The sequence below is a fragment of the Cherax quadricarinatus genome, chromosome 6 (assembly GCF_038502225.1).
Source record: "Cherax quadricarinatus isolate ZL_2023a chromosome 6, ASM3850222v1, whole genome shotgun sequence".
Classification (NCBI taxonomy): Eukaryota; Metazoa; Arthropoda; class Malacostraca; order Decapoda; family Parastacidae; genus Cherax; species Cherax quadricarinatus.
The window spans coordinates 31,871,257-31,897,737 of record NC_091297.1 but is presented as its reverse complement, the minus strand read 5'-3'; the positions used below and the strand labels follow the sequence as shown (position 1 = coordinate 31,897,737).

At 44.5% G+C, this 26,481-nt stretch overlaps 1 protein-coding gene across 1 annotated transcript in view; it reads left to right on the top strand.

Moving 5' to 3' along the window:
• Window positions 1-26,481, top strand: part of LOC128692266 (uncharacterized) — a 330,098-nt gene that overhangs the window by 234,095 nt on the left and 69,522 nt on the right. Inside the window, exon 2 of the mRNA XM_070082095.1 lies at window positions 25,868-26,397. Within this exon, the coding sequence (XP_069938196.1) occupies window positions 25,921-26,397 (477 nt within the window). The 5' untranslated portion in view covers window positions 25,868-25,920. The remainder of the gene's footprint in view (window positions 1-25,867; window positions 26,398-26,481) is intronic.

Here is a 26,481-nt window from a genome sequence, read left to right as displayed (position 1 = left end):
GGAGACAAATGGTTTTTAGGACTTGACGTGCTGTTGGAATGTAAGCAAGGTAACATTTATGAAGGAATCAGGGAAACCGGCAGGACGGACTTGAGTCCTGCAGATGGGAAGTACAGTGTCTCCACTCTGAAGGAGGGGTGTTAATGTGTATATATATATATATACACCATGGGGAAGTGGAACAGAATTCTTCCTCCGTAAGCCATGCGTGTTGTAAGAGGCGACTAAAATGCCGGGAGCCAGGGGCTAGTAACCCCTTCTCCCGTATAAATTACTAAATTTGAAAAGAGAAACTTTGGTTTTTCTTTTTGGGCCACCCTGGCTTGGTGAGATACGGCCGGATTTTTTTGAAAAAAAAAAAAATTAATATATGTATATAATAATTATATATATATAAAATATATATATATATATATATATATATATATATATATATATATAATGAGCAAAGTGATAAGGATAACAAAAAATTAGGTAATGAAAGATTGGACATCAAATTGGAGGGAGAGAGGGAGTATAATGAAAGTGAATGTATTCAGATATTTGGGAGTGGACTTGTCAGTAGAGGGCTGAGGATGGGTTGTTGAGGTGGTTCAGACATTTGGAGAGGATGGCACAAAATAGACTGACTTGGTGGGTGTATAAATCTGTAATGGAAGGAAGGTGGTGTAGAGGTCATCCTAGGGAAGGTTGGAGGGAAGGGGTAACGGAGGGTTTTGTGTGCGAGGGGTTAGACTTTCAGCAAGCGTGTGTTAGCATGTTAAATGGGAGCGAGTGGAGGCCAATGATTTTCATGACGACGTGCTGATGGAGTGTTAGCAAAGTAACATTTATGAAGGGATTCAGGGAAACCGGATAACAGGACTTGAGACCTGGAGGTGGAAAGTACAGTGCCTGTGCTCTGAAAGAGGGGTGGAGATACCTGGAGTTTACCTGGAGAGGGTTTGGGGGGTCAACGCCCCCGCGGTCTGGTCTGTGACTAGGCCTCATATGTTGCAGGTATTGAACTGTAGTGTAGGCACACCTCTGGCAAGGCAGTGATGGAGAGAATGATGATCAAAGTTTCTTCTTTTTCGGGTCACCCTACCTTGGTGGGAAATGGCCGATGACTTAATAAAAAATATATATTGCCTTACATTTAACCCTCACAGACACTAAATATAAACAAAAATAAAGCTAAGGCCTACAAGACATACTATTGCACTTGCATATAAACGTCAGAATAATGCTAAAATATTGTCTCGTATCAGAACTTTATTATGACAATATATAAAATTTCTATACTCCGTTTCTGGAGCTTTAGCGCTCTTCCTAAAGTGATTTATTTTACTACTAACTATGCTTTGGTCAAGTCTTTTATTTTTTATTAGTGTATAAATGAAGGTCTGAGGTCTAAGATTGAGACACTTATGCAGCATATGGGAATCTTTATTCAGGAAACGTTTCGCCACACAGTGGCTTCATCAGTCCAATACAAAGAGGAAGGCGTAAGGAGAGGAGGAGAATGAGGTAATCAGTCCCTCAGCCTGGAGTCGATGTGTTCAGTCCATCAATCTTGTAGAATGTACAGCATAGGGCCGTAGACGTGGCTTATATACTGTAGTGAGGTGAGGTGAAGCAGGCGGAGGCGGGATCATAGCGGTACCATCCACTAGTCGAAGTAGGTCTTCGTCCAAAGGTTGAACAAGTGTTGAAGAATTCTTTGTAACAAGATCCCATATGCTGCATAAGTGTCTCAATCTTCAACTTGTCGGTTTTTCAAACCATTCATCACAACTGTCAGACACTGCAGCATCATGGGATCTTGTTACAAAGAATTCTTCAACACTTGTTCAACCTTTGGACGAAGACCTACTTCGACTAGTGGATGGTACCGCTATGACCCCGCCTCCGCCTGCTTCACCTCACCTCACTACAGTATATAAGCCACGTCTACGGCCCTATGCTGTACATTCTACAAGATTGATGGACTGAACACATCGACTCCAGGCTGAGGGACTGATTACCTCATTCTCCTCCTCTCCTTACGCCTTCCTCTTTGTATTGGACTGATGAAGCCACTGTGTGGCGAAACGTTTCCTGAATAAAGATTCCCATATGCTGCATAAGTGTCTCAATCTTCAACTTGTCGGTTTTTCAAACCATTCATCACAACTGTCAGACACTGCAGCATCATGGGATCTTGTTACAAAGAATTCTTCAACACTTGTTCAACCTTTGGACGAAGACCTACTTCGACTAGTGGATGGTACCGCTATGACCCCGCCTCCGCCTGCTTCACCTCACCTCACTACAGTATATAAGCCACGTCTACGGCCCTATGCTGTACATTCTACAAGATTGATGGACTGAACACATCGACTCCAGGCTGAGGGACTGATTACCTCATTCTCCTCCTCTCCTTACGCCTTCCTCTTTGTATTGGACTGATGAAGCCACTGTGTGGCGAAACGTTTCCTGAATAAAGATTCCCATATGCTGCATAAGTGTCTCAATCTTCAACTTGTCGGTTTTTCAAACCATTCATCACAACTGTCAGACACTGCAGCATCATGGGATCTTGTTACAAAGAATTCTTCAACACTTGTTCAACCTTTGGACGAAGACCTACTTCGACTAGTGGATGGTACCGCTATGACCCCGCCTCCGCCTGCTTCACCTCACCTCACTACAGTATATAAGCCACGTCTACGGCCCTATGCTGTACATTCTACAAGATTGATGGACTGAACACATCGACTCCAGGCTGAGGGATTGATTACCTCATTCTCCTCCTCTCCTTACGCCTTCCTCTTTGTATTGGACTGATGAAGCCACTGTGTGGCGAAACGTTTCCTGAATAAAGATTCCCATATGCTGCATAAGTGTCTCAATCTTCAACTTGTCGGTTTTTTCAAACCATTCATCACAACTGTCAGACACTGCAGCATCATGGGATCTTGTTACAAAGAATTCTTCAACACTTGTTCAACCTTTGGACGAAGACCTACTTCGACTAGTGGATGGTACCGCTATGACCCCGCCTCCGCCTGCTTCACCTCACCTCACTACAGTATATAAGCCACGTCTACGGCCCTATGCTGTACATTCTACAAGATTGATGGACTGAACACATCGACTCCAGGCTGAGGGACTGATTACCTCATTCTCCTCCTCTCCTTACGCCTTCCTCTTTGTATTGGACTGATGAAGCCACTGTGTGGCGAAACGTTTCCTGAATAAAGATTCCCATATGCTGCATAAGTGTCTCAATCTTCAACTTGTCGGTTTTTCAAACCATTCATCACGTCTGAGGTCTAGCCACCTTCTATGGATGTTATAAATTTATATTCTCTTCGCACAGTACATTTTAAATTTTGCTTCTTAACGTCTACAAAATATAACGCAGGAGATTCTGAATACTGACTGTTAACAATTTTATACACTTGGTCTAGCTTTAGCTGTGTCACTCTGCCACTTTTGTAGCTCATTCTGACCTACATGTTTTCTTACTACCAGACTCATCATAAATATTGCCGTTGTATTTTTGCATGATTTGTAATCTGTTGGCAATTTTTCTGATAGGCAGAATGCCATGATAAGCATTAGTTTACTAGAGTCAGAGTCAGTCATAAAGTTTGCTTGCCTGAGGTGGCAGGCACAGTGCCTTACGCCATCGTTTCTTCTTCGTTGTTGTACTGTATTCTTAGCTATTAGTTCTTAGATATTAATTCTTAGATATTACGATGAAGTTACTAATGTAAGAGATTCCTCGTTATTCAACACTTTAAAATTTACTCTCTCCAGTTTTTATTTGGAGTTACACATAAATTCCGTTTTCCCTTGATGCAGAGACATATATGTATTAATTCGAAGAGGTATTCTCATGTTATCACAAGGACATTAATATCACAATTTCTTTAATAAAAGTGACATATTAGGATATTCTCACCACAAAACTAAATTATATCCTACATTTTCCTGTTACTTCAGATACACCAATATCCTAAAATACACCATCATATTAAGATTTAAACTGCTAAGAATTTGCGTCATCAGAGTGTCAACGTTGAAGGATGAAGACAGTCAGATGAAGCACTCGGAATTTATTGCATTGAAAACCAGTATATTAAATTTCTCATGTTTTCCATACAAAAGGCAAACTGGAACCTACTCAGGCAGAAGTCAATCCAAACATTCCTCTAAGATTTACCAGCGTTTAAGATTTAAGTATGCAAGTCAGTAATTAAGTTTTAAACTCTCGATACAAACATTCCAACCATTTACAAGTCTTGACATCATATAAATGTGATGGGCACAAAGAAGTATATTATACAGATTTAACCTAAGATAACCACTAAAGTCAAATGCTGACTAATTTCTGATCAAAAGACATTGTCTCGTCATTCACAAAAACCAATTTGCTTAATAAAATTGGCACATTAATACTTAACCAATAATTAAGGTGAAACTTGTTTTACGCAAAACACTTTATCACTGAAAGTTTAAAGCTGACCAGAAGATGCATTCTCCATATATTGCAGAGAATCTTAAAAAATTGCATCTCCACTGCCTAAAATCTCCAAAAAGTTTCTTCCATATCATATGATGAGTCAGCCATTATAGATTGATGCCGTTCAGAATCGTTTTATTTTAATCAGGGAAAAGTGCAAAACCAGTAGGGGTTATGTGCTTTGGAATTAGAGGCAGCAAGGGACTAGCTCCCTTAAGGTTTACTATACTAATAGCAGGAGTGTAAGAAATAAGATAGATGAGCTAAGATTAATTGCAAGTGCAGGAGACATAGATATTATTGCTATAACAGAGACCTGGCTCAATCTGAAAGATAGAGAGATGCCCTCTGAATGTCACATACAAGGCTATAAATTATTCCACACTGACAGGGTCAACAGGAAAGGTGGTGGAGTAGCGATGTATGTCAGAGACAATTTAAATTGTTGTGTTAGACAAGATATTAAATTAGAAGCGTCAGCCACTGAATCTGTTTGGTTACAGCTTCTCGAGGGCCGAGAAAAACTAATTTTGGGTGTGATTTACAGGGCCCCAAATCTTGATAGGGAGTGCAGTAAACTTCTATGGGACGAAATTCGTAAGGCATCTACATACGAAAATGTTGTGCTAATGGGAGATTTTAACTATAGACAGATTGACTGGAGCAATTTGACAGGAAATTTAGAGTCAGGTGACTTTCTTGATACGATCCAGGATTGTTTTTTAAAACAGTTTGTGACAGAGCCAACTAGGGGAAATAACCTCCTTGACTTGGTTCTTGCCAGTAGGGAAACACTAATTAATAATCTTGAGGTTAATGATGAGCTTGGGGAAAGTGATCACAAATCACTCAGTTTTAATATATCATGGAATTCCCCTAATAATGGCAATCAAGTCTCCGTCCCTGACTTTCGCTTGGCTGATTTCATAGGACTGAAAAATTACTTAGGTGGGCTGAACTGGAATGACCTGACTAAGGGTCAGGTAGGTGGTGATGGTTGCCGATATGATGCTTTCCAGGGCATAGTTCTAGCTGCTCAGTCAAATTATGTTCCAAATAGGGAAATCAGATCAAACAAAAATGATCCTAAATGGATGAACAATAGATTAAAATATCTGATTGGTCAAAAGAGAGGCATATATAGGCAAATCAAAAGAGGAGAGGGGCAATTGAGAAATCGATATATTCAGTTAAAGAGAGAAATAAAAAAGGGAATTAGAAAAGCAAAAAGAGATTATGAGGTTAAAGTTGCAAGAGAATCGAAGACTAACCCAAAAGGATTCTTTCAGGTATACAGAAGTAAGATCAGGGACAAGATAGGCCCACTCAAAAGTTCCTCGGGTCAGCTCACTGACAGTGATAAGGAAATGTGTAGAATTTTTAACACATACTTCCTCTCAGTTTTTACACAGGAGGATACCAGCGATATTCCAGTAATGATAAATTATGTAGAACAGGACGATAATAAACTGTGTACTATTAGGGTCACAAGTGACATGGTCCTTAGGCAAATAGATAAATTAAAACCTAACAAATCCCCAGGCCCTGATGAACTGTATGCAAGGGTTCTAAAGGAATGTAAAGAGGAGCTTAGCACACCTTTGGCTAATCTTTTCAACATATCACTACAAACTGGCATGGTGCCAGATAAGTGGAAAATGGCAAATGTGATACCTATTTTCAAAACAGGTGACAGGTCCTTAGCTTCGAACTATAGACCAATAAGCCTAACCTCCATAGTGGGAAAATTTATGGAATCAATAATTGCCGAGGCAGTTCGTAGCCACCTTGAAAAGCATAAATTAATCAACGAATCTCAGCATGGTTTTACAAAGGGGCGTTCCTGCCTTACGAATTTATTAACTTTTTTCACTAAGGTATTTGAGGAGGTAGATCATGGTAATGAATATGATATTGTGTATATGGACTTCAGTAAGGCTTTTGACAGGGTCCCACATCAGAGACTATTGAGGAAAATTAAAGCACATGGAATAGGAGGAGAAATTTTGTCCTGGATAGAGGCATGGTTGACAAATAGGCAGCAGAGAGTTTGCATAAATGGGGAGAAATCAGAGTGGGGAAGTGTCACGAGCGGTGTTCCACAGGGGTCAGTGTTGGGCCCCCTGCTGTTCACAATCTACATAAACGACATAGATGAGGGCATAAAGAGCGACATCGGCAAGTTTGCCGATGACACCAAAATAGGCCGTCGAATTCATTCTGACGAGGACATTCGAGCACTCCAGGAAGATTTGAATAGACTGATGCAGTGGTCGGAGAAGTGGCAGATGCAGTTTAATATAGACAAATGCAAAGTTCTAAATGTTGGACAGGACAATAATCATGCCACATATAAACTAAATAATGTAGATCTTAATATTACGGATTGCGAAAAAGATTTAGGAGTTCTGGTTAGCAGTAATCTGAAACCAAGACAACAGTGCATAAGTGTTCGCAATAAAGCTAATAGAATCCTTGGCTTCATATCAAGAAGCATAAATAATAGGAGTCCTCAGGTTGTTCTTCAACTCTATACATCCTTGGTTAGGCCTCATTTAGATTATGCTGCACAGTTTTGGTCACCTTATTACAGAATGGATATAAATTCTCTGGAAAATGTACAAAGGAGGATGACAAAGTTGATCCCATGTATCAGAAACCTTCCCTATGAGGATAGACTAAGGGCCCTGAATCTGCACTCTCTAGAAAGACGTAGAATTAGGGGGGATATGATTGAGGTGTATAAATGGAAGACAGGAATAAATAAAGGGGATGTAAATAGTGTGCTGAAAATATCTAGCCTAGACAGGACTCGCAGCAATGGTTTTAAGTTGGAAAAATTCAGATTCAGGAAGGATATAGGAAAGTACTGGTTTGGTAATAGAGTTGTGGATGAGTGGAACAAACTCCCAAGTACCGTTATAGAGGCCAGAACGTTGTGTAGCTTTAAAAATAGGTTGGATAAATACATGAGTGGATGTGGGTGGGTGTGAGTTGGACCTGATAGCTTGTGCTACCAGGTCGGTTGCCGTGTTCCTCCCTTAAGTCAATGTGACCTGACCTGACTAGGTTGGGTGCATTGGCTTAAGCCGGTAGGAGACTTGGACCTGCCTCGCATGGGCCAGTAGGCCTTCTGCAGTGTTCCTTCGTTCTTATGTTCTTATGTTCTTATATTCGATCCAAGGAAGAGGAGGCCAAGTTCGACCCCTCATCAGCATCAAGGCAAAATAATTAAATGTAAAATGATATTATAGTATTTCAAGGCTGAAAGTGGCAAAATAGCATCCATCTTAACACTGTTGAATAAAAGGACACAAGTGCAACTAATGTGACATTTTACTGTGGCAACGTTTCGCTCTCCATGAGCTTTAGTTTCCTCTCCAGCACTGTGTCTTGGGGGTCTGTGAGGGTGGGGGACCTGGTAGTGTACTGTGGGATTCTATAGCTTAGTGTTGGGTGGGAGCTGTGAGTGTGGATTGTAGTTTGTGTTGGGATAGCATGATTGGCTGTGGGGTTCTGGGGATGGTTCTGTGTGTGCTTGCTCTTGTTTCTCGGCCCTGCTCTGGTTGTCCTCTGCTGATTCTGTCCTTGTCTCTCTTCCTAGCTCCTTTCGCTTTTGTGTCCTCTCTGTTAGCTGCTGTTGTTCCATTTGTGTTCTGTCTCTATCTAGGAACACCCTCTTGTATTCAGCCGAGTATTTCAACCGTAGTTTCTCTTGGAGAATCCTGTTCCACACTGTTTCTGTCTTGAAAATCAGCTTGATTGGTAATTTTCTCCCCTTCAAGTACCCCCCTATTCTCTGAAAATTTACAGTCTCAGACATGTCCTCTTCACCTATTTCTGTGATGAAATTCTCAATCTCCTTTCTTTCTGCTTCCCATCTTTCAGTGTGTGTCCTTCCCTCGCTCTCCTGAAGCCATGAATAAACACTGACTTTGCCTTCTCCTCCCATTGCCTTTCCCTTTGTGACTCTGGTTCCTGTCTGTATATGGCCATTTTCTCCCTAGTTTTTTTCCTGTAGCTCTTGGTAGCATGGTCGTGCTTCTGCATTTAACCCTCTCCACCTGCACCCAGCTGCTCTGCCCCTTCAATCCTTGGCCCTGCTTGGTAGGCTGATATGGCCTTAGCATGTTATACCTCCCTCTTCCAGTTGTTCCTCCCAGCTTCACATGTTGTGTCTTCTCTGGTCAATGCCCCTGTAACTCGCTTCAGCCTGTTTACCTCATCTTTTATTACCCTTATCCTGGCTACTGCAGTTTCGACTTCTGACTCCTAATTCTTCTTCTCCTCCAACCTCTTTCCAATATCACAGAAAGTTCTGTCTCCATTTTTGCAGAAAGCTCTCCTAGTTTTCTTTCCCACTCTTGTTCCATCTTTTTCCACTGCTCCTCCATCCACTCCTCCCTACCAGAACCATTCTCATCTGATCCCTGGGTCCTTCAAATCCCCTCTGACCCACCACTTTTTTTTCGGGGGGGGGGAGGAGAGAAGTGAGAGAGGAAACAGAGAGATGGATAGATAGATAGATAGATAGATAGAGAGAGAGAGAGAGAGAGAGAGAGAGAGAGAGAGAGAGAGATGGAGAGATGGAGAGAGGGAGAGAGAGAGAGAGAGAGAGAGAAGGCAGGGGGGGAAGAGTGAGAGAGAAAGGAAAGATGGAGGGAGAGAGAGAAGGGAGAGAGTGGGAGGGGGAGAGAAGGGATAAGGGGGAGAGGGGAGAGGGAGAGAGAGAAAGAGGAGTAGGGAGGGGGAGAGAGGGAAGAAGGGGAGAGAGTGGGAGAGAGAAAAGGGAGAGAGAGGAGAGTGAGAGAGAGATGGGAGAGGGGAGAGAGGGGAGAAGGGGAGAGAGAGGGAAGAGAGAGAGGGGGTGAGAGAGGGAGAGAGAGATGAGGGAGGGGAGAGAGATGGGAGAGGGGAGAGAGGGGGGTTAGAGGGGTTTGAGAGGGAGGGAGTGAGGGTGTGTCAGGTCAGGTTTCAGGAAGGTGTGAAACCCTGTGCGTATGTGCGTGTGTGTGTACTCATCTAATTGTATTCACCTAATTGTGGTTGCATGGGTCAAGACTCAGCTGTGTATGTGTGTTAGTTACCATTTTGTCCTAGGCACATGTCGATTAGACACTAGGCCTGTTGTACTCACCTATTTGTACTCACCTATTTGTGGTTGCAGGGGTCGATTCACAGCTCCTGGCCCCGCCTCTTCGCTGATTGCTACTAGGTCCTCTCTCTCCCTGCCCCATGAGCTCTATCATACCTCGCCTTAAAACTATGTATGGTTCCTGCCTCCACCACATCACTTTCTAGGCTATTCCATGGCCTGACTACTCTATGACTGAAGAAATACTTCCTAACATCCCTTTAATTCATCTGAGTCTTCAACTTCCAATTGTGACCTCTTGTGTCTGTGTCCCATCTCTGGAACATCCCGTCTTTGTCCACCTCGTCTATTCTGCGCAGTATTTTATATGTCGTTATCATGTCTCCCCTGACCCTCCTGGCCTCCAGTGTCGTCAGGCCGATTTCCCTCAACCTTTCTTCATAGGACAATCCCCGTAGCTCTGGGACTAGTCTTGTTGCAAACCTTTGCACTTTCTCTAATTTCTTGACGTGCTTGACTAGGTGTGGATTCCAAACTGGTGCTGCATACTCCAGTATGGGCCTGACGTAGATGGTATACAGAGTCTTAAACGAATCCTTACTGAGGTATCGGAACGCTATCCGTAGGTTTGCCAGGCGCCCGGATGCTGCAGCAGTTATCTGATTGATGTGCGCCTCAGGAGATATGCTCGGTGTTATACTCACCCCCAGATCTTTTTCCTTGAGTGAGGTTTGCAGTCTTTGGCCATCTAAACTATATTGTGTCTGCGGTCTTCTTTGCCCTTCCCCAATCTTCATGACTTTGCATTTGGCAGGGTTAAATTCAAGGAGCCAGTTGCTGGACCAGGCTTGTAGCCTGTCCAGGTCTCTTTGTAGTCCTGCCTGATCCTCGTCCGATTTGATTCTTCTCATTAACTTCACATCATCTGCAAACAAGGACACGTCTAAGTCTATCCCTTCCGTTATGTCGTTCACGTATACCAAGAACAGCACAGGTCCTAGGACTGACCCCTGTGGAACCCCGCTTGTCACAGGCGCCCACTCTGACACCTCGTCGCGTACCATGACTCGTTGTTGCCTCCCTGTCAGATATTCTCTGATCCATTGCAGTGCCTTTCCTGTTATGTGTGCCTGGTCCTCTAGCTTTTGCAGTAACCTCTTGTGAGGAACTGTGTCGAAGGCCTTCTTGCAGTCCAAAAATACGCAGTCGATCCACCCCTCTCTCTCTTGTCTTACTTCTATCACCTTGTCATAAAACTCTAGTAGGTTTGTGACACAGGATTTTCCTTCCCTGAAACCGTGCTGGTTGTCAATTATACACTTGTTTCTTTCCAGGTGCCCCACCACTCTCCTCCTGATGATCTTCTCCATGACCTTGCATACTATACACGTTAGTGATACAGGTCTGTAGTTTAGTGCCTCATGTCTGTCTCCCTTTTTAAAAATTGGGACTACATTTGCCATCTTCCATACCTCAGGGAGTTGCCCAGTTTCAAATGATGTGTTGAAGATCTTTGTTAATGGCTCACACAATATCTCTGCTCCCTCTTTAAGGACCCATGGAGAGATGTTGTCTGGTCCCACCGCCTTTGAGGTGTCAAGTTCGCATAGCAGCTTCTTCACTTCCTCCTTGGTTATATGTACCTCATCCAGCACTTGCTGGTGTACCCCCCTGTTCTGATTTCCTGGAGTCGTACTGGTTTCCACTGTAAATACTTCTTTAAATCTCGTGTTGAGCTCCTGACTTACCTCTCGGTCGTTGCTTGTGAATTCCCCATCACCCTTCCTCAGTCTGATTACCTGGTCCTTGACTGTTGTTTTCCTCCTGATGTGGCTGTACAACAGCTTCGGGTCAGTCTTGACTTTCGATGCTATGTCATTTTCATATTGTCGCTGAGCCTCCCTTCTTATCTGTGCATATTCATTTCTGGCTCTTCGGCTAATCTCTTTATTTTCCTGAGTTCTCTGTCTTCTGTACCTTTTCCATTCTCTAGTACACCTAGTTTTTGCCTCCCTACACCTTTGGGTGAACCAAGGACTCGTTCTGTTCTTCCCATTATTTCTGTTTCCCTTGGGAACAAACCTCTCCTCTGCCTCCTTGCATTTTGTTGCCACATAGTCCATCATTTCTTGTACTGGTTTTCCTGTCAGTTCCCTCTCCCACTGAATGTTTTGAAGGAAGTTTCTCATGCCTGAGTAGTTCCCCCTTTTGTAGTTTGGTTTTTCCCATCCTATTCCTGCTACTCTCTCCACTTGGAGCTCAACTATGTAGTCGAAGCACAGAACCACATGATCACTAGCTCCCAGGGGCCTTTCATACAAGATATCCTCGATGTCTGAACTACTCAAGGTGAATACAAGGTCCAGTCTTGCTGGTTCATCTTCTCCTCTCTCTCTGGTAGTGTCTCTAACATGTTGATGCATGAGGTTTTCCAGTACTACATCCATCATCTTGGCTCTCCATGTTTCGGAACCCCCATGGGGCTCCAGGTTTTCCCAGTCAATCTCCTTGTGATTGAAATCACCCATAACTAGTAACTTTGCTCCCCCCACGTGTGCTCTCCTGGCCACCTCGGCTAGTGTGTCGACCATGGCTCTGTTGCTCTCATCGTATTCTTCTCTTGGTCTCCTGCAGTTCTGTGGTGGGTTGTACATTACTGCAATTATCACCTTATGTCCCTCAGACTGGATTGTTCCTTCTAAGTAGTCCCTTTCACCCGTGCCATCCATTCCTTCCATTTTCTCAAAACCCCACTGGCTTTTAATGAGCAGTGCAACTCCTCCTCCCCCTCTCCTCCCTCTGTCTTTCCTGAAGATTTGATATCCGGGTGGAAAGATTGAATCTGTTATTATTCTGGTGAGTTTTGTTTCTGTGAGTGCTATTATGTCTGGGGATGTCTCCTTGATTCTTTCGTGCCACTCCTCATACTTATTTGTTATTCCATCTGCATTTGTATACCATACCTTCAACTTCTTTTCTAAGACTGTGGTCTGGGAGGTGTATTGGGGTTGGGGAAGTGGGAGACCTGATAAGGAACTATGGGTGGTTGCTGTGGGGGTGGAGTTTGTAATGTAGTGGGTGGGGGCATTGGATATGGCATGGGTGTTGTGGTTTAGAGTGTTTGGCTGCACTGGGGTTGACCTGATTGGGAGGCTTCTATAGGAAGCTGTGAGGGAGGTTGTATTTGATCTTCTTCCTGTGTCTGGGATCTCCTGTCTGTCTTCTCCATCCCCTCTCTTTCCTCCTTTCGCCTTTGTACCATCTCTCTCAGTTTCCGCCTTTTGTCTTGTGTTCTGTCGCGGTCGAGATACACCTTCCTGTATCCCGGCATGTCCCTTAATCGTGCTTTTTCCTGCAGTATCCTGTTCCGAGTCGATTCTGCCTTGAAGGTCACTTTCACTGGCCGGTTTCTTTTTTTTTACAAACCCCCCTATTCTCCGAAAATTTTCCAGCTGGGTCATGTCGTCTTCTCCGATTACTTTCATGATGCTTTCAATTGCTTTTTTTTTCCCTTGTTTTCTTGCTTCATATGTTTCCCCTTCAATTTCCTGTAGCCCATACACAAAGACTGACCTCACCCTTTCATTCTCCCACTGCATATCCCTGTGTATCCCCTCATTCAATTTGATTTCCTCCATTGCAGCTTTCCTTTCTTCAGTTTCACTAGCTACTGTACACGGGCTCAGTGGCCTGTCATTTTCCCATCTCGGCTTTCCCTGGGCTCTGTTGTGGTCTTTTAGGGCCTCCACATATAGCTTAGCTCTTTCATTTACTACAGTCTCCACTGATAGAGCTTCTACATGCAGTTTTGCTCCTCCTTTCCCTACAGTCCCCTTATTTGTGGCTGAGGTAGCGGTCTCTGTTGTCAAACCCATAATGTTCTTTAGTTCTTTAGGCTGTTTCAGATTTTCCAGGTCCTCTTCTAAACTCTGCATCCTGGCCTCTGCTGCTTTGACTTTCACCTCCCACTTCCTGCTTTCCATGTCTATCCTCTCTTCCATTCTCATGCTGAGTTCTTCTAGTTTCTTTTCCCATTCTTGTTCCCTTTTTGTGAGTTCTGCTGCCCAATCTTCCTTTGCAGTTTCCTCCTCCTGTCCCTTGGGTTTTCTTGTTGCTCTCTGGCAACCCATTTTTGTTTTATCCTGATTGCCTCAGAGTGGGAAACCTATGTAATTCTGTATGTTAGGTTAGTATTGTATATGTCAGAGTGTGGGGGGGGAGGTAGAGGAGGAACTGTGGCTATATGGGAGAGTAGTGGGGAGGGGGAGTGGGAAGGAGAGTGAAGCAAGTGGGTAAGTGGGTGAGGGAGAGGTGGGGAGGGTGAGGGTGAAAGAGGGAGGGGAGGGATCAGGTGAAGGAGTGAGATGTCGGTGGGGGAGGGGGGGAGGGGGGAGTGTATGTGTGAGTCTGGCAATGTGTGTGTGTGTTGTGTGTGTTGTGTGTGTGTTGCGTGTGTGTGGGGTGGGGGGGTGGGGGGGTGAGGGGGGGTGTGGGGGGGTGGGGGTGTGTGGGTGTGTGTGTTTGTGTGTGTGTGTGGGTGTGTGTGGGTGGGTGTGTGGGTGGGTGTGGGGGGGTGTGTGGGTGGGTGGGTGTGTGTGGGTGTGTGTGGGTGTGTGTGGGTGTGTGGGTGTGTGTGGGTGTGGGTGTGTGTGGGGGTGTGTGGGTGGGTGTGTGGGTGGGTGTGTGGGTGGGTGTGTGTGTGGGTTGGTGTGTGGGTGGGTGTGTGGGTGGGTGTGTGGGTGGGTGTGTGGTTGGGTGTGTGGTTGGGTGTGTGGTTGGGTGTGTGTGGGGGTGTGTGGGTGTGTGTGTGGGTGTGTGTGGGTGTGTGTGGGTGTGTGTGAGTGTGTGTGGGTGTGTGTGGGTGTGTTCGTGTGCACACGTGTGTGTGTGTGTGTGTGTGTGTGTTAGTTACCATTTTGTCCTAGGCACATGTCGATTAGACACTAGGCCTGTTGTATATGAGTACGTGTGCATGTGTGTGTGTGTGTGTGTGTGTGTGTGTTCGTGTGCGTGTGTGTGTGTGTGTGTGTGTTCGTGTGCATGTGTGTGTGTGTGTGTGTGTGTACTCACCTAGTTGTACTCACCTAGTTGAGGTTGCGGGGGTCGAGTCCGAGCTCCTGGCCCTGCCTCTTCATTGATCGCTACTAGGTCACTCTCCCTGAGCCGTGAGCTTTATCATACCTCTGCTTAAAGCTATGTATAGATCCTGCCTCCACTACATCGCTTCCCAAACTATTCCACTTTCTGACTACTCTGTGGCTGAAAAAATACTTCCCAACATCCCTGTGATTCATCTGTGTCTTCAGCTTCCAACTGTGTCCCCTTGTTACTGTGTCCAATCTCTGGAACATCCTGTCTTTGTCCACCTTGTCAATTCCTCTCAGTATTTTGTATGTCGTTATCATGTCCCCCCTATCTCTCCTGTCCTCCAGTGTCGTCAGGTTGATTTCCCTTAACCTCTCCTCGTAGGACATACCTCTTAGCTCTGGGACTAGTCTTGTTGCAAACCTTTGCACTTTCTCTGTGTGTTTGTATGTGTGTGTACTCACCTAGTTGTACTCACGTAGTTGAGGTTGCAGGGGTCGAGTCCAAGCTCCTGGCCCCGCCTCTTCACTGGTCGCTACTAGGTCACTCTCCCTGAACCGTGAGCTTTATCATACCTCTGCTTAAAGCTATGTATGGATCCTGCCTCCACTACATCGCTTCCCAAACTATTCCACTTACTGACTACTCTGTGGCTGAAGAAATGCTTCCTAACATATGTGTGTGTGTGTGTTCATCTAATTGTACTCACCTAATTGTGATTGCAGGGGTCGATACTCAGCTCCTGGTCCCGCCTCTTCACTTAGCGCTCCTAGGTCCTCTCTCTGCTTCCTGAGCTTTGTCATACCTCATCTTAAAGCTATGTATGGTTAATGCCTCCACTACGTCACTTGCTAGGCTATTCCACTTCCTGACGACTCTATGAAGAAATACTTCCTGTGTGTGTGTGTGTGTGTGTGTGTGTGTGTGTGTGTGTGTGTGTGTACTCCCTATGTGTGTGTGTGTGTATGTGTGTGTGTGTGTGTGTGTGTGTGTGTGTGTGTGTGTGTGTGTTTATGAGTTTAAGTGTGTATGAGTCCTTATTACCCACATATGTACTACATATGTACTACATGTGTACCCAATCACTTAGTTCCCACTGTGCACTGTCTTTGTGTGCTTAAAAGTACTAGGCCTCACCTACTCCTGTGCGTGCACGTATCCTACCAAGGCTACCTTCCTTCCCCTACTAATTGTCTTTCTGCTAATTGCTAAGTGCTGTATATATTATAAACACTCTGGAGCAGGGTGTATGACCCGCAGCTACCAGCAACCCAGGGCCAAAACAATATCTCAACATGCACCTGATACCACAACATAGGTGTTTTGTACTTTACACCTTTCAGAAGTCTTCCAACTCAGCTGCAGCTGTATGATGACTCTTGCTGCTCCTCCCTGGTTCCCCTGTAGCTGTATGATGACTCTTGCTGCTCCTCCCGGGTTCCCCTGTTCTTCACTTCAGTTATTCTGTTCTCATTACCAGGTTGAGTCCTTATTTACAACACTGATCACTTGTTATATGCTCTATTACGTATGACTATATGCGTGACAATCCTTCAGGAAACACAGGACGTACTGTGGCAACACCTGTAGGTCTAGTTACCAACCACTTCCCTGCTCCTGGCACTCTCCTACCTACCCTTATTTCTACACTAACATCTTACTTTTTTTCTGCGGTTTTGTTACTGGTCTATTTTTTTGTCCTCTTGGGAAATATGCTAGTCACTGGTCTTTATTAATTCCCCTCACTGTTATTCACAAACCACTTCCCTTATGGCGCCATCCAGTAACGGCCGTTATTCTGGCCACTATGCACTTGACACTATTATCTATATTTTTCTCTTCTTGATCACTTACGTTTACCTTATGCGGGGTTTAATGATTGTATGCACTTAAAATTTTGGACACGCCTATGTTCCGCGCTCTATTCCCTCTGGGGCCGCAGAAAAACACAAAAATTGACGGAGCTCAACATGCGTGACACTGTGTACTCACCTATTTGTACTCACCTATTTGTGGTTGCAGGGGTCGATTCTTAGCTCCTGGCCCCGCCTCTTCACCGGTTGCTACTGGGCCCTCTCTCTCCCTGCTCCATGAGCTTTATCAAACCTCGTCTTAAAACTGTGTATGGTTCCTGCCTCCACTACGTCATTTTCTAGGCTATTCCACTGCCTTACAACTCTATGACTGAAGAAATACTTCCTACTATCTCTCTGACTCATTTGTATCTTCAACTTCCAATTGTGGCCTCTTGTTTCTGTGTCCCCTCCCTGGAACATCCTGTCTTTGTCCACCTTGTCTATTCCACGCAGTATTTTATATGTCGTTATCATGTCTCCCCTGACCCTCCTGTCCTCCAGTGTCGTCAGGCCGATTTCCTTTAATCTTTCTTCATAGGACATTCCCCTTAGCTCTGGAACTAACCTTGTCGCAAACCTTTGTACTTTCTCTAGTTTCTTGACGTGCTTTATCAAGTGCGGGTTCCAAACAGGTGCTGCATACTCCAGTATGAGCCTGACATACACGGTGTACAGTGTCTTGAATGATTCCTTACTAAGGTATCGGAATGCTGTTCTCAGGTTTGCCAGGCGCCCATATGCTGCAGCAGTTATCTGATTGATGTGTGCTTCCGGAGACATGCTCGGTGTTATACTCACCCCAAGATATTTCTCCTTGAGTGAGGTTTGCAGTCTTTGGCCACCTAGCCTATACTCTGTCTGTGGTCTTCTGTGCCCTTCCCCTATCTTCATGACTTTGCATTTGGCAGGATTAAATTCGAGAAGCCATTTGCTGGACCAGGTGTCCAGTCTGTCCAGGTCTCTTTGAAGTCCTGCCTGATCCTCATCAGATTTAATTCTCCTCATTAACTTCACATCATCTGCAAACAGGGACACTTCTGAGTCTAACCCTTCCATCATGTCGTTCACATATACCAAAAATAGCACTGGTCCTAGGACCGACCCCTGTGGGACCCCGCTCGTCACAGGTGCCCACTGTGATACATCATTACGTACCATGACTCGTTGTTGCCTCCCTGTCAGGTATTCTCTGATCCATTGCAGTGCCCTTCCTGTTATATGCGCCTGATGCTCTAGCTTCTGCACTAATCTCTTGTGAGGAACTGTGTCAAAGGCCTTCTTGCAGTCCAAGAAGATGCAATCAACCCACCCCTCTCTCTCGTGTCTTACTTCTGTTATTTTATCATAAAACTCCAGAAGGTTTGTGACACAGGATTTGCCTTCCGTGAATCCGTGCTGGTTGGCATTTATACTCTTGCTCCGTTCCAGGTGCTCCACCACTCTCCTCCTGATAATCTTCTCCATAATTTTGCATACTATACACGTCAATGACACAGGTCTATAGTTTAGTGCCTCTTTTCTGTCTCCTTTTTTAAAAATGGGAACTACATTTGCCGTCTTCCATACCTCAGGTAGTTGCCCAGTTTCCAGGGACGTGTTGAAGATTGTGGTAAGTGGCACGCACAACATATCTGCTCCCTCTCTAAGGACCCATGGGGAGATGTTGTCCGGTCCCATTGCCTTTGAGGTATCGATGTCCCTTAGCAGTTTCTTCACCTCCTCCTCATCTGTATGTATGTCGTCCAACACTTGTTGGTATATTCCTTGCTGGTGTCCCAATCTGGTCTGTCCCCCCAGAGTCCTTCCTGTCTCTACTGTAAATACTTCCTTAAATCTCGTGTTGAGCTCCTCACATACCTCTTGATCGTTTCTTGTGAGTTCTCCACCTTCTTTCCTCAGCCTTATCACCTGGTCCATGAGTGTTTTCTTCCTCCTAATGTGGCTATACAGCAGTTTCGGGTCAGATTTGACTTTCGATGCTATGTCGTTTTCATACTGTCGCTGGGCCTCCCTCCTTATCTGTGCATACTCGTTTCTGGCTCTTCTACTAATCTCCTTGTTTTCCTGGGTCCTATGCCTCCTGTACCTTTTCCATTCTCTGTTGCACTTAGTTTTTGCCTCCCTACACCTTCGGGTAAACCAAGGACTCGTTTTGGTCTTCCTATTATTTCTGTTTCCCTTGGGAACAAAACTTTCCTCTGCCTCCTTGCACTTTGTTGCCACATATTCCATCATCTCGTTTACTAATTTTCCTACCATTTCTCTGTCCCACTGAACCTCCTGCAGGAAGTTTCTCATACCTGTGTAGTCCCCCCTTTTATAGTTTGGCCTGTCCCCTTCAGTTCCTGTTACCTTCTCCACTTGTAACTCTACTATATAGTCAAAACTCAGAACCACGTGATCGCTAGCTCCAAGGGGCCTCTCGTAAGTGATGTCCTCAATGTCTGAACTGCTCAGGGTGAACACAAGATCCAGTCTTGCTGGCTCATCCTCCCCTCTCTCTCTGGTTGTGTCCCTGACATGTTGATGCATGAGGTTTTCAAGTACCACATCCATCATCTTGGCTCTCCATGTTTCGGGACCCCCATGTGGCTCCAGGTTTTCCCAGTCGATCTCCCTGTGGTTGAAATCGCCCATTACCAGTAACTTTGCTCTGCTCGAGTGAGCTCTTCTTGCCACCTCAGCCAGTGTGTCCACCATCACCCTGTTGTTTTCTTCGTACTCCTCTCTTGGCCTCCTGCAGTTCTGTGGAGGGTTATACATCACTCCAATGACTACTTTATGTTCTCCGGACTGAATTGTACCTACAATGTAGTCTCTTTCTCCAATCATGTCCATGCCTTCCATTTCCTCAAATCCCCATCAGTGTTTTATGAGCAGTGCAACCCCTCCTCCTCCTCCACTCCTTCTATCTTTCCTCAGGATCTGATATCCTGTTGGGAAGATTGTGTCTGTTATTGTCTCAGCGAGTTTTGTTTCTGTGACTGCTATGATGTCTGGGGATTTTTCACTGATTCTTTCGTTCCACTCCTCATGTTTATTCGTTATTCCATCCGTGTTTGTGTACCAAACCTTCAGTCTCTTTTCTATCATTGTGGTCATGCAAGAATATTGGGGTTGGGGGAGCGAGAGCCTTGGTGGGGGCCTATATGGGGCTGTGGTGTAGGTGGGGTTTGTGTTAATGGGGGTGGGGTCAGAATGCCCATAAGGGACAGCTGTTGGGGTGAGGTTTGTGATATGGGGGTTGGTGGCAGAGGGAACAGTGAGTGGGTTGTAGTATAGGTTGCTCAGTTGCGTTGGGAATGTCGCGGTTGGAGTCTTTTGGTGGGAGATTCTGTGGGGTGTGTTTGCCCTTCCTCCTGTGTCTGGGTCCTGCTCATTTTCGTCATTGCCTCTCGTTCCTCCTTGCGTCTCTGTACCCTCTCTTTCAGTGTAGTCCTTTCTTCTTGTGTTCTGTCGCGGTCGAGGTATACTCTTTGGTACCCCTCTTTGTCCCTCAGTCTTGCTTTCTCTTGCAGAATCCTGGTTCGAACTGATTCTTCCTTGAAAGTTACTCTGACAGGCCATATCCTTCCACACGCAAACCACCCAATTCTCTGAAAATTTGTCACCTGGGTCATATCGCCCTCACCTATTGTTTTCATGATGCCTTCAATCATTTTTTTCTCCTCCTGTTTTATTTCTTCAAAGTTGTCCCCCTTGGCTTCTTGGAGCCCGTACACAAAAACTGACCTCGCCCTTTCCTCCTCCCACTGAGTCTCCATCTGCTTCCTCTGAGACATTTTATTTCCTTCCATTGACATGTTCTTGCCTTCAGTCCCTGTCATATCTGAAACTTCTATTCTCAGTGAACTGTCTTTCCTGACCAGCTGTCCCTTGCTACTGCAGTTGGCTGTTAAAATCTCTGCATATAGCATACCTTCATTGTCTTCGGACCTGTCATTTGATCTTAGTGTGCTCATCGTCTTTTCCCTGGCCCCACGTGGGTCTGATAGGGCCTTCGTGTACGGCATGTCTCCGTTGTTGCTTACCGTCCCCTTGTCTGCGCCTGACTTTGAATTTCCTGATGTCACATCTGAATTGTCATTTGTCTCTCTAATCTGTTTCAGGCTTTGCAGTTTCTCTTCTAAGCACTGTATCCTAGCTTCTGCTGCTAAGACCTGTACTTCCCACTTCCTGCACTCATCAGCTATCTGCTCCTCCATTTTCTTACCAAGCTCTATCTTCCTTCCCCACTCTTCCACCCTTTTTTGGAGCTCTAACTCCCAGTCTTTCCTCCCTGGTTCGTCTACCAGATCTCTGGTTTTCCGTCCTCTAGGGCCACCCTTTTTTTTTTTTTTTTTTTATTATTACCACAGACAGAAGGCTAGAGGAGGGAGAGGGTGTGAGGGGGAGAGAGAAAGGGTAGAAAGAGGGAGAGAGAGGAGAGAGAAAGGGTAGAAAGAGGGAGAGAGAAGAGAGAGTATGGGGGTGAGGGATAAGACCAAGGGGGAGAGAGAGAAATGTGAGGGGGGAGAGAAAGGGTAGAGAGAGGGAGAAAGAGAGGGAGAGGGAGAGGGAGAGAAAGAGAGAGAGAGGGAGAAAGGAGGGCGAGGGAAAAGGCTATGAGAGAGAGAAATGGAGAGATGGAGAGAGAAGCCTATAGAGAGAGAGGAGGGTGAGAGATAGGGTTATGGGAGTGAGGGAGAGAGAGATAGAGAGAGAGATGGAGAGAGAGAGGGAGAGAGAGAGGGAGAGAGAGAGGGAGAGAGAGAGGGAGAGAGAGAGAGAGAGAGAGAGAGAGAGAGAGAGAGAGAGAGAGAGAGAGAGAGAGAGAGAGAGAGAGAGGGAGAGAGAGAAAGAAAGAGTAGGGGGAAGGGGAGGGAAAAAGGCTATGAGAGAGAGAAACGCAAGGGAAGGAAAAGATAGGAGGGAGGAGGGAGTGAAGGCAAGAGCGGGGAGGGGAAAGGTCTGTGGGGGAGGGAAAGGTGTGTGGGGGGGGTGAGGGGATGCGGTCAAATTCCAAGGATCAGCTGTGTGTACTCACCTAGTTGTGGTTTCAGGGGTCGAGACTCAGCTCCTGGCCCCGAGTGTATGTGTGTGCGCGCGTGTGTGTGTGAGCACGTCAGTTGTTTATGTCCCAGAAATACAATTCACCCCTGTGTATCCGTAATACTAATATGATACCATTAACACTGAGAGTAATTCTAATAATTATAATACTAGCATGTGTTAACAAGTCATTCTTTCACCCAGTTATGTACTACCTTTTACTACATGTGTACCCAATACTTGCTTCTCAGATTGTACTGTCTTTGTGTCCTAAAACATTATCTCTCGAAACTGTTGTCAGGACTGTTGTCCCATTAGCCACGACTTAATCCTCCTGCCTATTCCTTGCTCCTACAAATTTTATCTTCCTACTACTGCTAGGTGTTGTGTGTATGATAATCCCTCTGGAGCAGGGTTTGTGATAGCCAGCCACCAGTAATCGCAGGGCCGGCTCTACCACTCAAAAACTTCCCGCCAACCACAAACACGTGATTTGTACGTTACTCCTCAGAGGGGACATCCATCCAGATGCCTGATGTACGATGCTCGTTGTACGATGACTCGTGCACCTCGCCCTTCCGCCGCTGACTTCTTCAACTATTCTTTTCTCGTTGCCCTTTTGAGTCCTCATTTACCACACTTATCACTTGTATACTGCTACTTTTATAATTTACACTTCACTTTTGGTAAGTACACTTCTTATTTGTGATGACACCCAACCTGTTATGGCGGCGCTACTCCCTCAGGCCTACTGCTGCCACCACCTCTGCTTATATATATTTATGTATATGTATGTATATATATATATATATATATATATATATATATATATATATATATATATATATATATATATATATATATATATATATATATCCCCTTTCTGGCTAGCTTGTTCACGCTGTGTGCTACATCACAGTTTGTCGTTAGCCACCCTCTCTTAATTCTATTTGATCTTTTCTCTTTAGTCACTCGCTTTGTACTTTGTATATGTGTAACAATGTGGCAACAGGTGCCAACTAGGCCTCAACGAACTGGCACTTTGAAATTTTGTTGTATAATTTCAGGCTTTCTCTCGCCTTTATTTATTTTTGCTAATACTTTGGTTATCACTTGTAGGGTTGTTCACTGACGTTGTGTGTGTGTGTGTGTGTGTGGGTGTGTGTGTGTGTTGGTGTAGGTGTGTGGGTGTGTGTGTGTGTGTGTGTGGGCGTGAGCCAGATATCAGGCAGGCAAGGAAGATAAGAGGTGGAATAGGAGGAGATGGTGATGTATGTGACTGTTGTGGTGGTGTGGTGGTGGTGTTGGTAGCGGCAGTGATTGTCGTTTGGTTGTGGTAATGGTAGTGATTGTAGTTTCCTGGAGGTAGTGGCAGCAATTGTGGTTTGGTAGGGGCAGTGGTGGTGACTATGGTTTGGTGAGGGTAGTGACTATGGTTTAGTGGAGGTTGTGGTGGTGATTATGGTTTGGTGGAGATATTTGTGGGGGTTGTGGTTTGGTTTAGGTGTTATTGGTAATTGTAGTTTGATGGAGTTAGTAATGATGATTGTGCTTGGTGGTAGTGATGCTGCTGCTGATGTGTGGGGGGGGGGTTGTGCTATGATGTGGTTGTAAGTGATCGTAGTTGTGCTACTGGTGATGTGTAGCTGTATGTAGTTTGTTGTGGAGATGGTGGTAGTAGCAGGTAGTGCTAGTTGTGTGAGTGATAGTGATAGACTGGTGGTAGTAGCTCATAGAAGTAATGGTGGTAGGTTTTTTTTTTTTTTTACACAGAGTTTGACAAGGTTAAGGATCCCTAGCTTTATTGACAAGCTATTTACAGGTTAAGGATTCCTAACTTTATTGGCAAGCTAAGAGCTGTTACCTACATCAGCTCATTTGAAAGCATTTTTATTGTTACGAGACATACAAGTATGGAACAAGATGAAGTTGGAGCAATAATTTGGTGGTAGTAGTTGGTAATGGTAGTGTAGTTTGGTGGTAGCAAGTGGTAGTTTGTTAAATTACAGGATTTTCATTGGTGTCAAAAATGTGTGGTTGTTTGTTGTGTTTGATCGTGACTGTTTTTAATGGGAGTTAACGAGAGATAAAATATGTGAAAGACTTATTATGGTTGGGGAAAGAGCAGGAAAAGAAGGAGGAGGAAAAGCAAGAAGAAGAAGAAGAAAGAGTGAAGAGATGTTGGAGTTTGAGGGAATTGAACAGATTACGGTCTTAAAAAATATAAATATAAAATAAAAAGACAAGTGAAATACACTGACGTTAGACATACATCAGCTACAATAGTGAATGAGGTGTCTGCCCGAACATACATCAGCTACAAGACTGAGTGAGGTGTCTGTCCGAGTCAGCCCCCCCCCGCCCAGAGCCAACAATGATATATTACCCCCGTCTGACCATAAGTAGTCATAACAATTTTAAGTAAACCATCTGACCAGAAGTGGTTAAAGCATGGGATACCTGGATGAGCTTGTCACAAAGGGTCAGAGACCCCCCATCCCCCAATCGCTACTCCCATTCAAATTCCAAATTTAGTACAAAAATAGTTTCAGCACTTTAGTGTCTGACGTCGACCAGAAGAAATATTCTCTAGTCTTTACACAGAAATCATTTTATTTAATAATGCTGGATATTTATAATTTAAGTATCTCAAAGTAAAAGTCTAGCTTTGTTTTAATAAAACTCTTAAATACAAAGTCTGAAGCAATCAGGAGAAGCAGTCTCCAGCAATCAGGAGAGGCAGTCTCCAGCAATCAGGAGAGGCAGTCTCCAGCAATCAGGAGAGGCAGTCTCCAGCAATCAGGAGAGGCAGTCTCCAGCAATTGTTCCGAATCCACTGATTCCAAGTTTTTAGAAATTTCATTAAATTTCAAATTTGCAACTAAACAGTTTAAACTCATAGGTCGTCTTTATTCTTATGGAATATATCAGCATTGATATATTAAAGCCAATAAGACAAGGCATCCTTTACTTATTTTAAAGAAAGCCAATATCAATATTAATGAAATAAAATGAACATAATAAATTAGACACATGTGCAACTCTTGGGTATCTTTATTGAGGAAACGTTTCGCCACACAGTGGCTTCGTCAGTCCATACATAGGAGAAACATAAAGAACAGGAGGAGAATGAGGTAATCAGTCCCTCAACCTTGAGTCGATGTGGTCAGTCCATCAATCTTGAATAGAATACGGCATATGTGCGGAGAAGCAGCTTATAAACCGTAGGCAGGAGAGGTGCAGCAGTCATAGGTGGTGTCACATTTGTTCAATGTGGAAGTAGGTCGTGCCCAAGGGTTAAGCAAGCGAAGAATTCCCAAGTATTAAGATCCCAAGAAGTTGCAGTGTCTAACAGGATTGTAGATCAATGGTTCACAGAACCGACACGTTGATAAATTAGACACATGTGCAACTCTTGGGTATCTTTATTGAGCAAACGTTTCCTCAATAAAGATACCCAAGAGCTGCACATGTGTCTAATTTATCAACGTGTCGGTTCTCTGAACCATTCATCTACAAAATGAACATATTGGGACTTATGCAGCCAATTAACAATGCAAACCTTACTTTCTCGACAAAACAGCTGGGCTGAAGAATTTAAGGCTGATCAGAAGAGTCATTCTCCAGTTATTAAGTAGGCTTTTTTTATCTAATTTAGTGTACTGGTAAATTCGTCTTGACTCATGCTAAACTTAATGGTCATTATCGTGATTGCGCGATTCATCCCCTTCGTGGATAAATAATAATAATAATAATAATGTATTTGCTGTATTTATGGAGAAGCACTAAACCCATAGGTGTCATACAGAACCTGGGGAATGGAAGGCACTCAGGTTCGATTCAAGGAATTGGAGCGCAGGTTCAATTCCTTACAACAAGAGCCCCTTACCAGCATCAAGGAAACTTCCTTGAGGGGAATAATAACAACAACAACAACAATAATAATAATAATAATAATAATAATAATAATTATTATTATAATAATAATACACGATGAGAGCAGTGTCATGCACATACAGTAAAGTTCATATTAAACACCAATAAGTATCATATAAATTATACAAGAGGTGGGCCCAAAATGGTTCCTTGTGGAGCTCCATATGTTATACATTAGGGCTCTAATCAGCATTAATATCTTTACATTTTTGTTTCCTATTCTTCAAGTAAAATTTGAAACAGAGTAATAGGAGCCATAACATTGATGAGGGTGCTCTTTGAGAGGTGTTACTTGTAAGACGCCGCAAGACAATGTGTTACATGATGCTGTTGTGTGTGTGTATCTCATTTTTGTTTTCTCTTCTTCCACAGATGATGCAGCCTACACGTCGACTGATCAGCTTTATTTCAATCAAGACCACAGGATGGGCCGCACCCAGCCAGGCGCAGACCATTCACAGCCTATCACAAATCACAGAACACACACACAACGCAGCGCAAACCACAGGATGACCAACATTCAGTTAAACACAAACCACAGGAGGACCCACGCACAACCTAGTCCAGACCACGGGAAGAATCACACACATTCCATCACAGACCCAGGGACGACCCACAGTCATCACAGAGCAACCCACACTCAGCACGGTGTAGATCACAGGAAAACCCACACACAACCTAGTTCAGACCTCAAGACAACTTACACACAGACCATCATAGACCATAAGGTGGGTCACACGCAACCCAGCTTAGCTCTGAGGTCAGGACGCAGAAAGGCTAGCAGACCAGGGCAGGAGGTAAACCATGAAAATTTCCTAAACCCTTTAGCGACCGTCTTGAGGAGTGTGGCGCCATCACTACTCCAAGACAAAGTACCCAGCACAGATGAGAAGCGACCTCAGGTACGTATTCCTCATCCACCCTCTGAGTATGTAGTCCCCCTCATCCACCCCTGAATATTTAGTTTCTCCTCATCCATCCCTTGT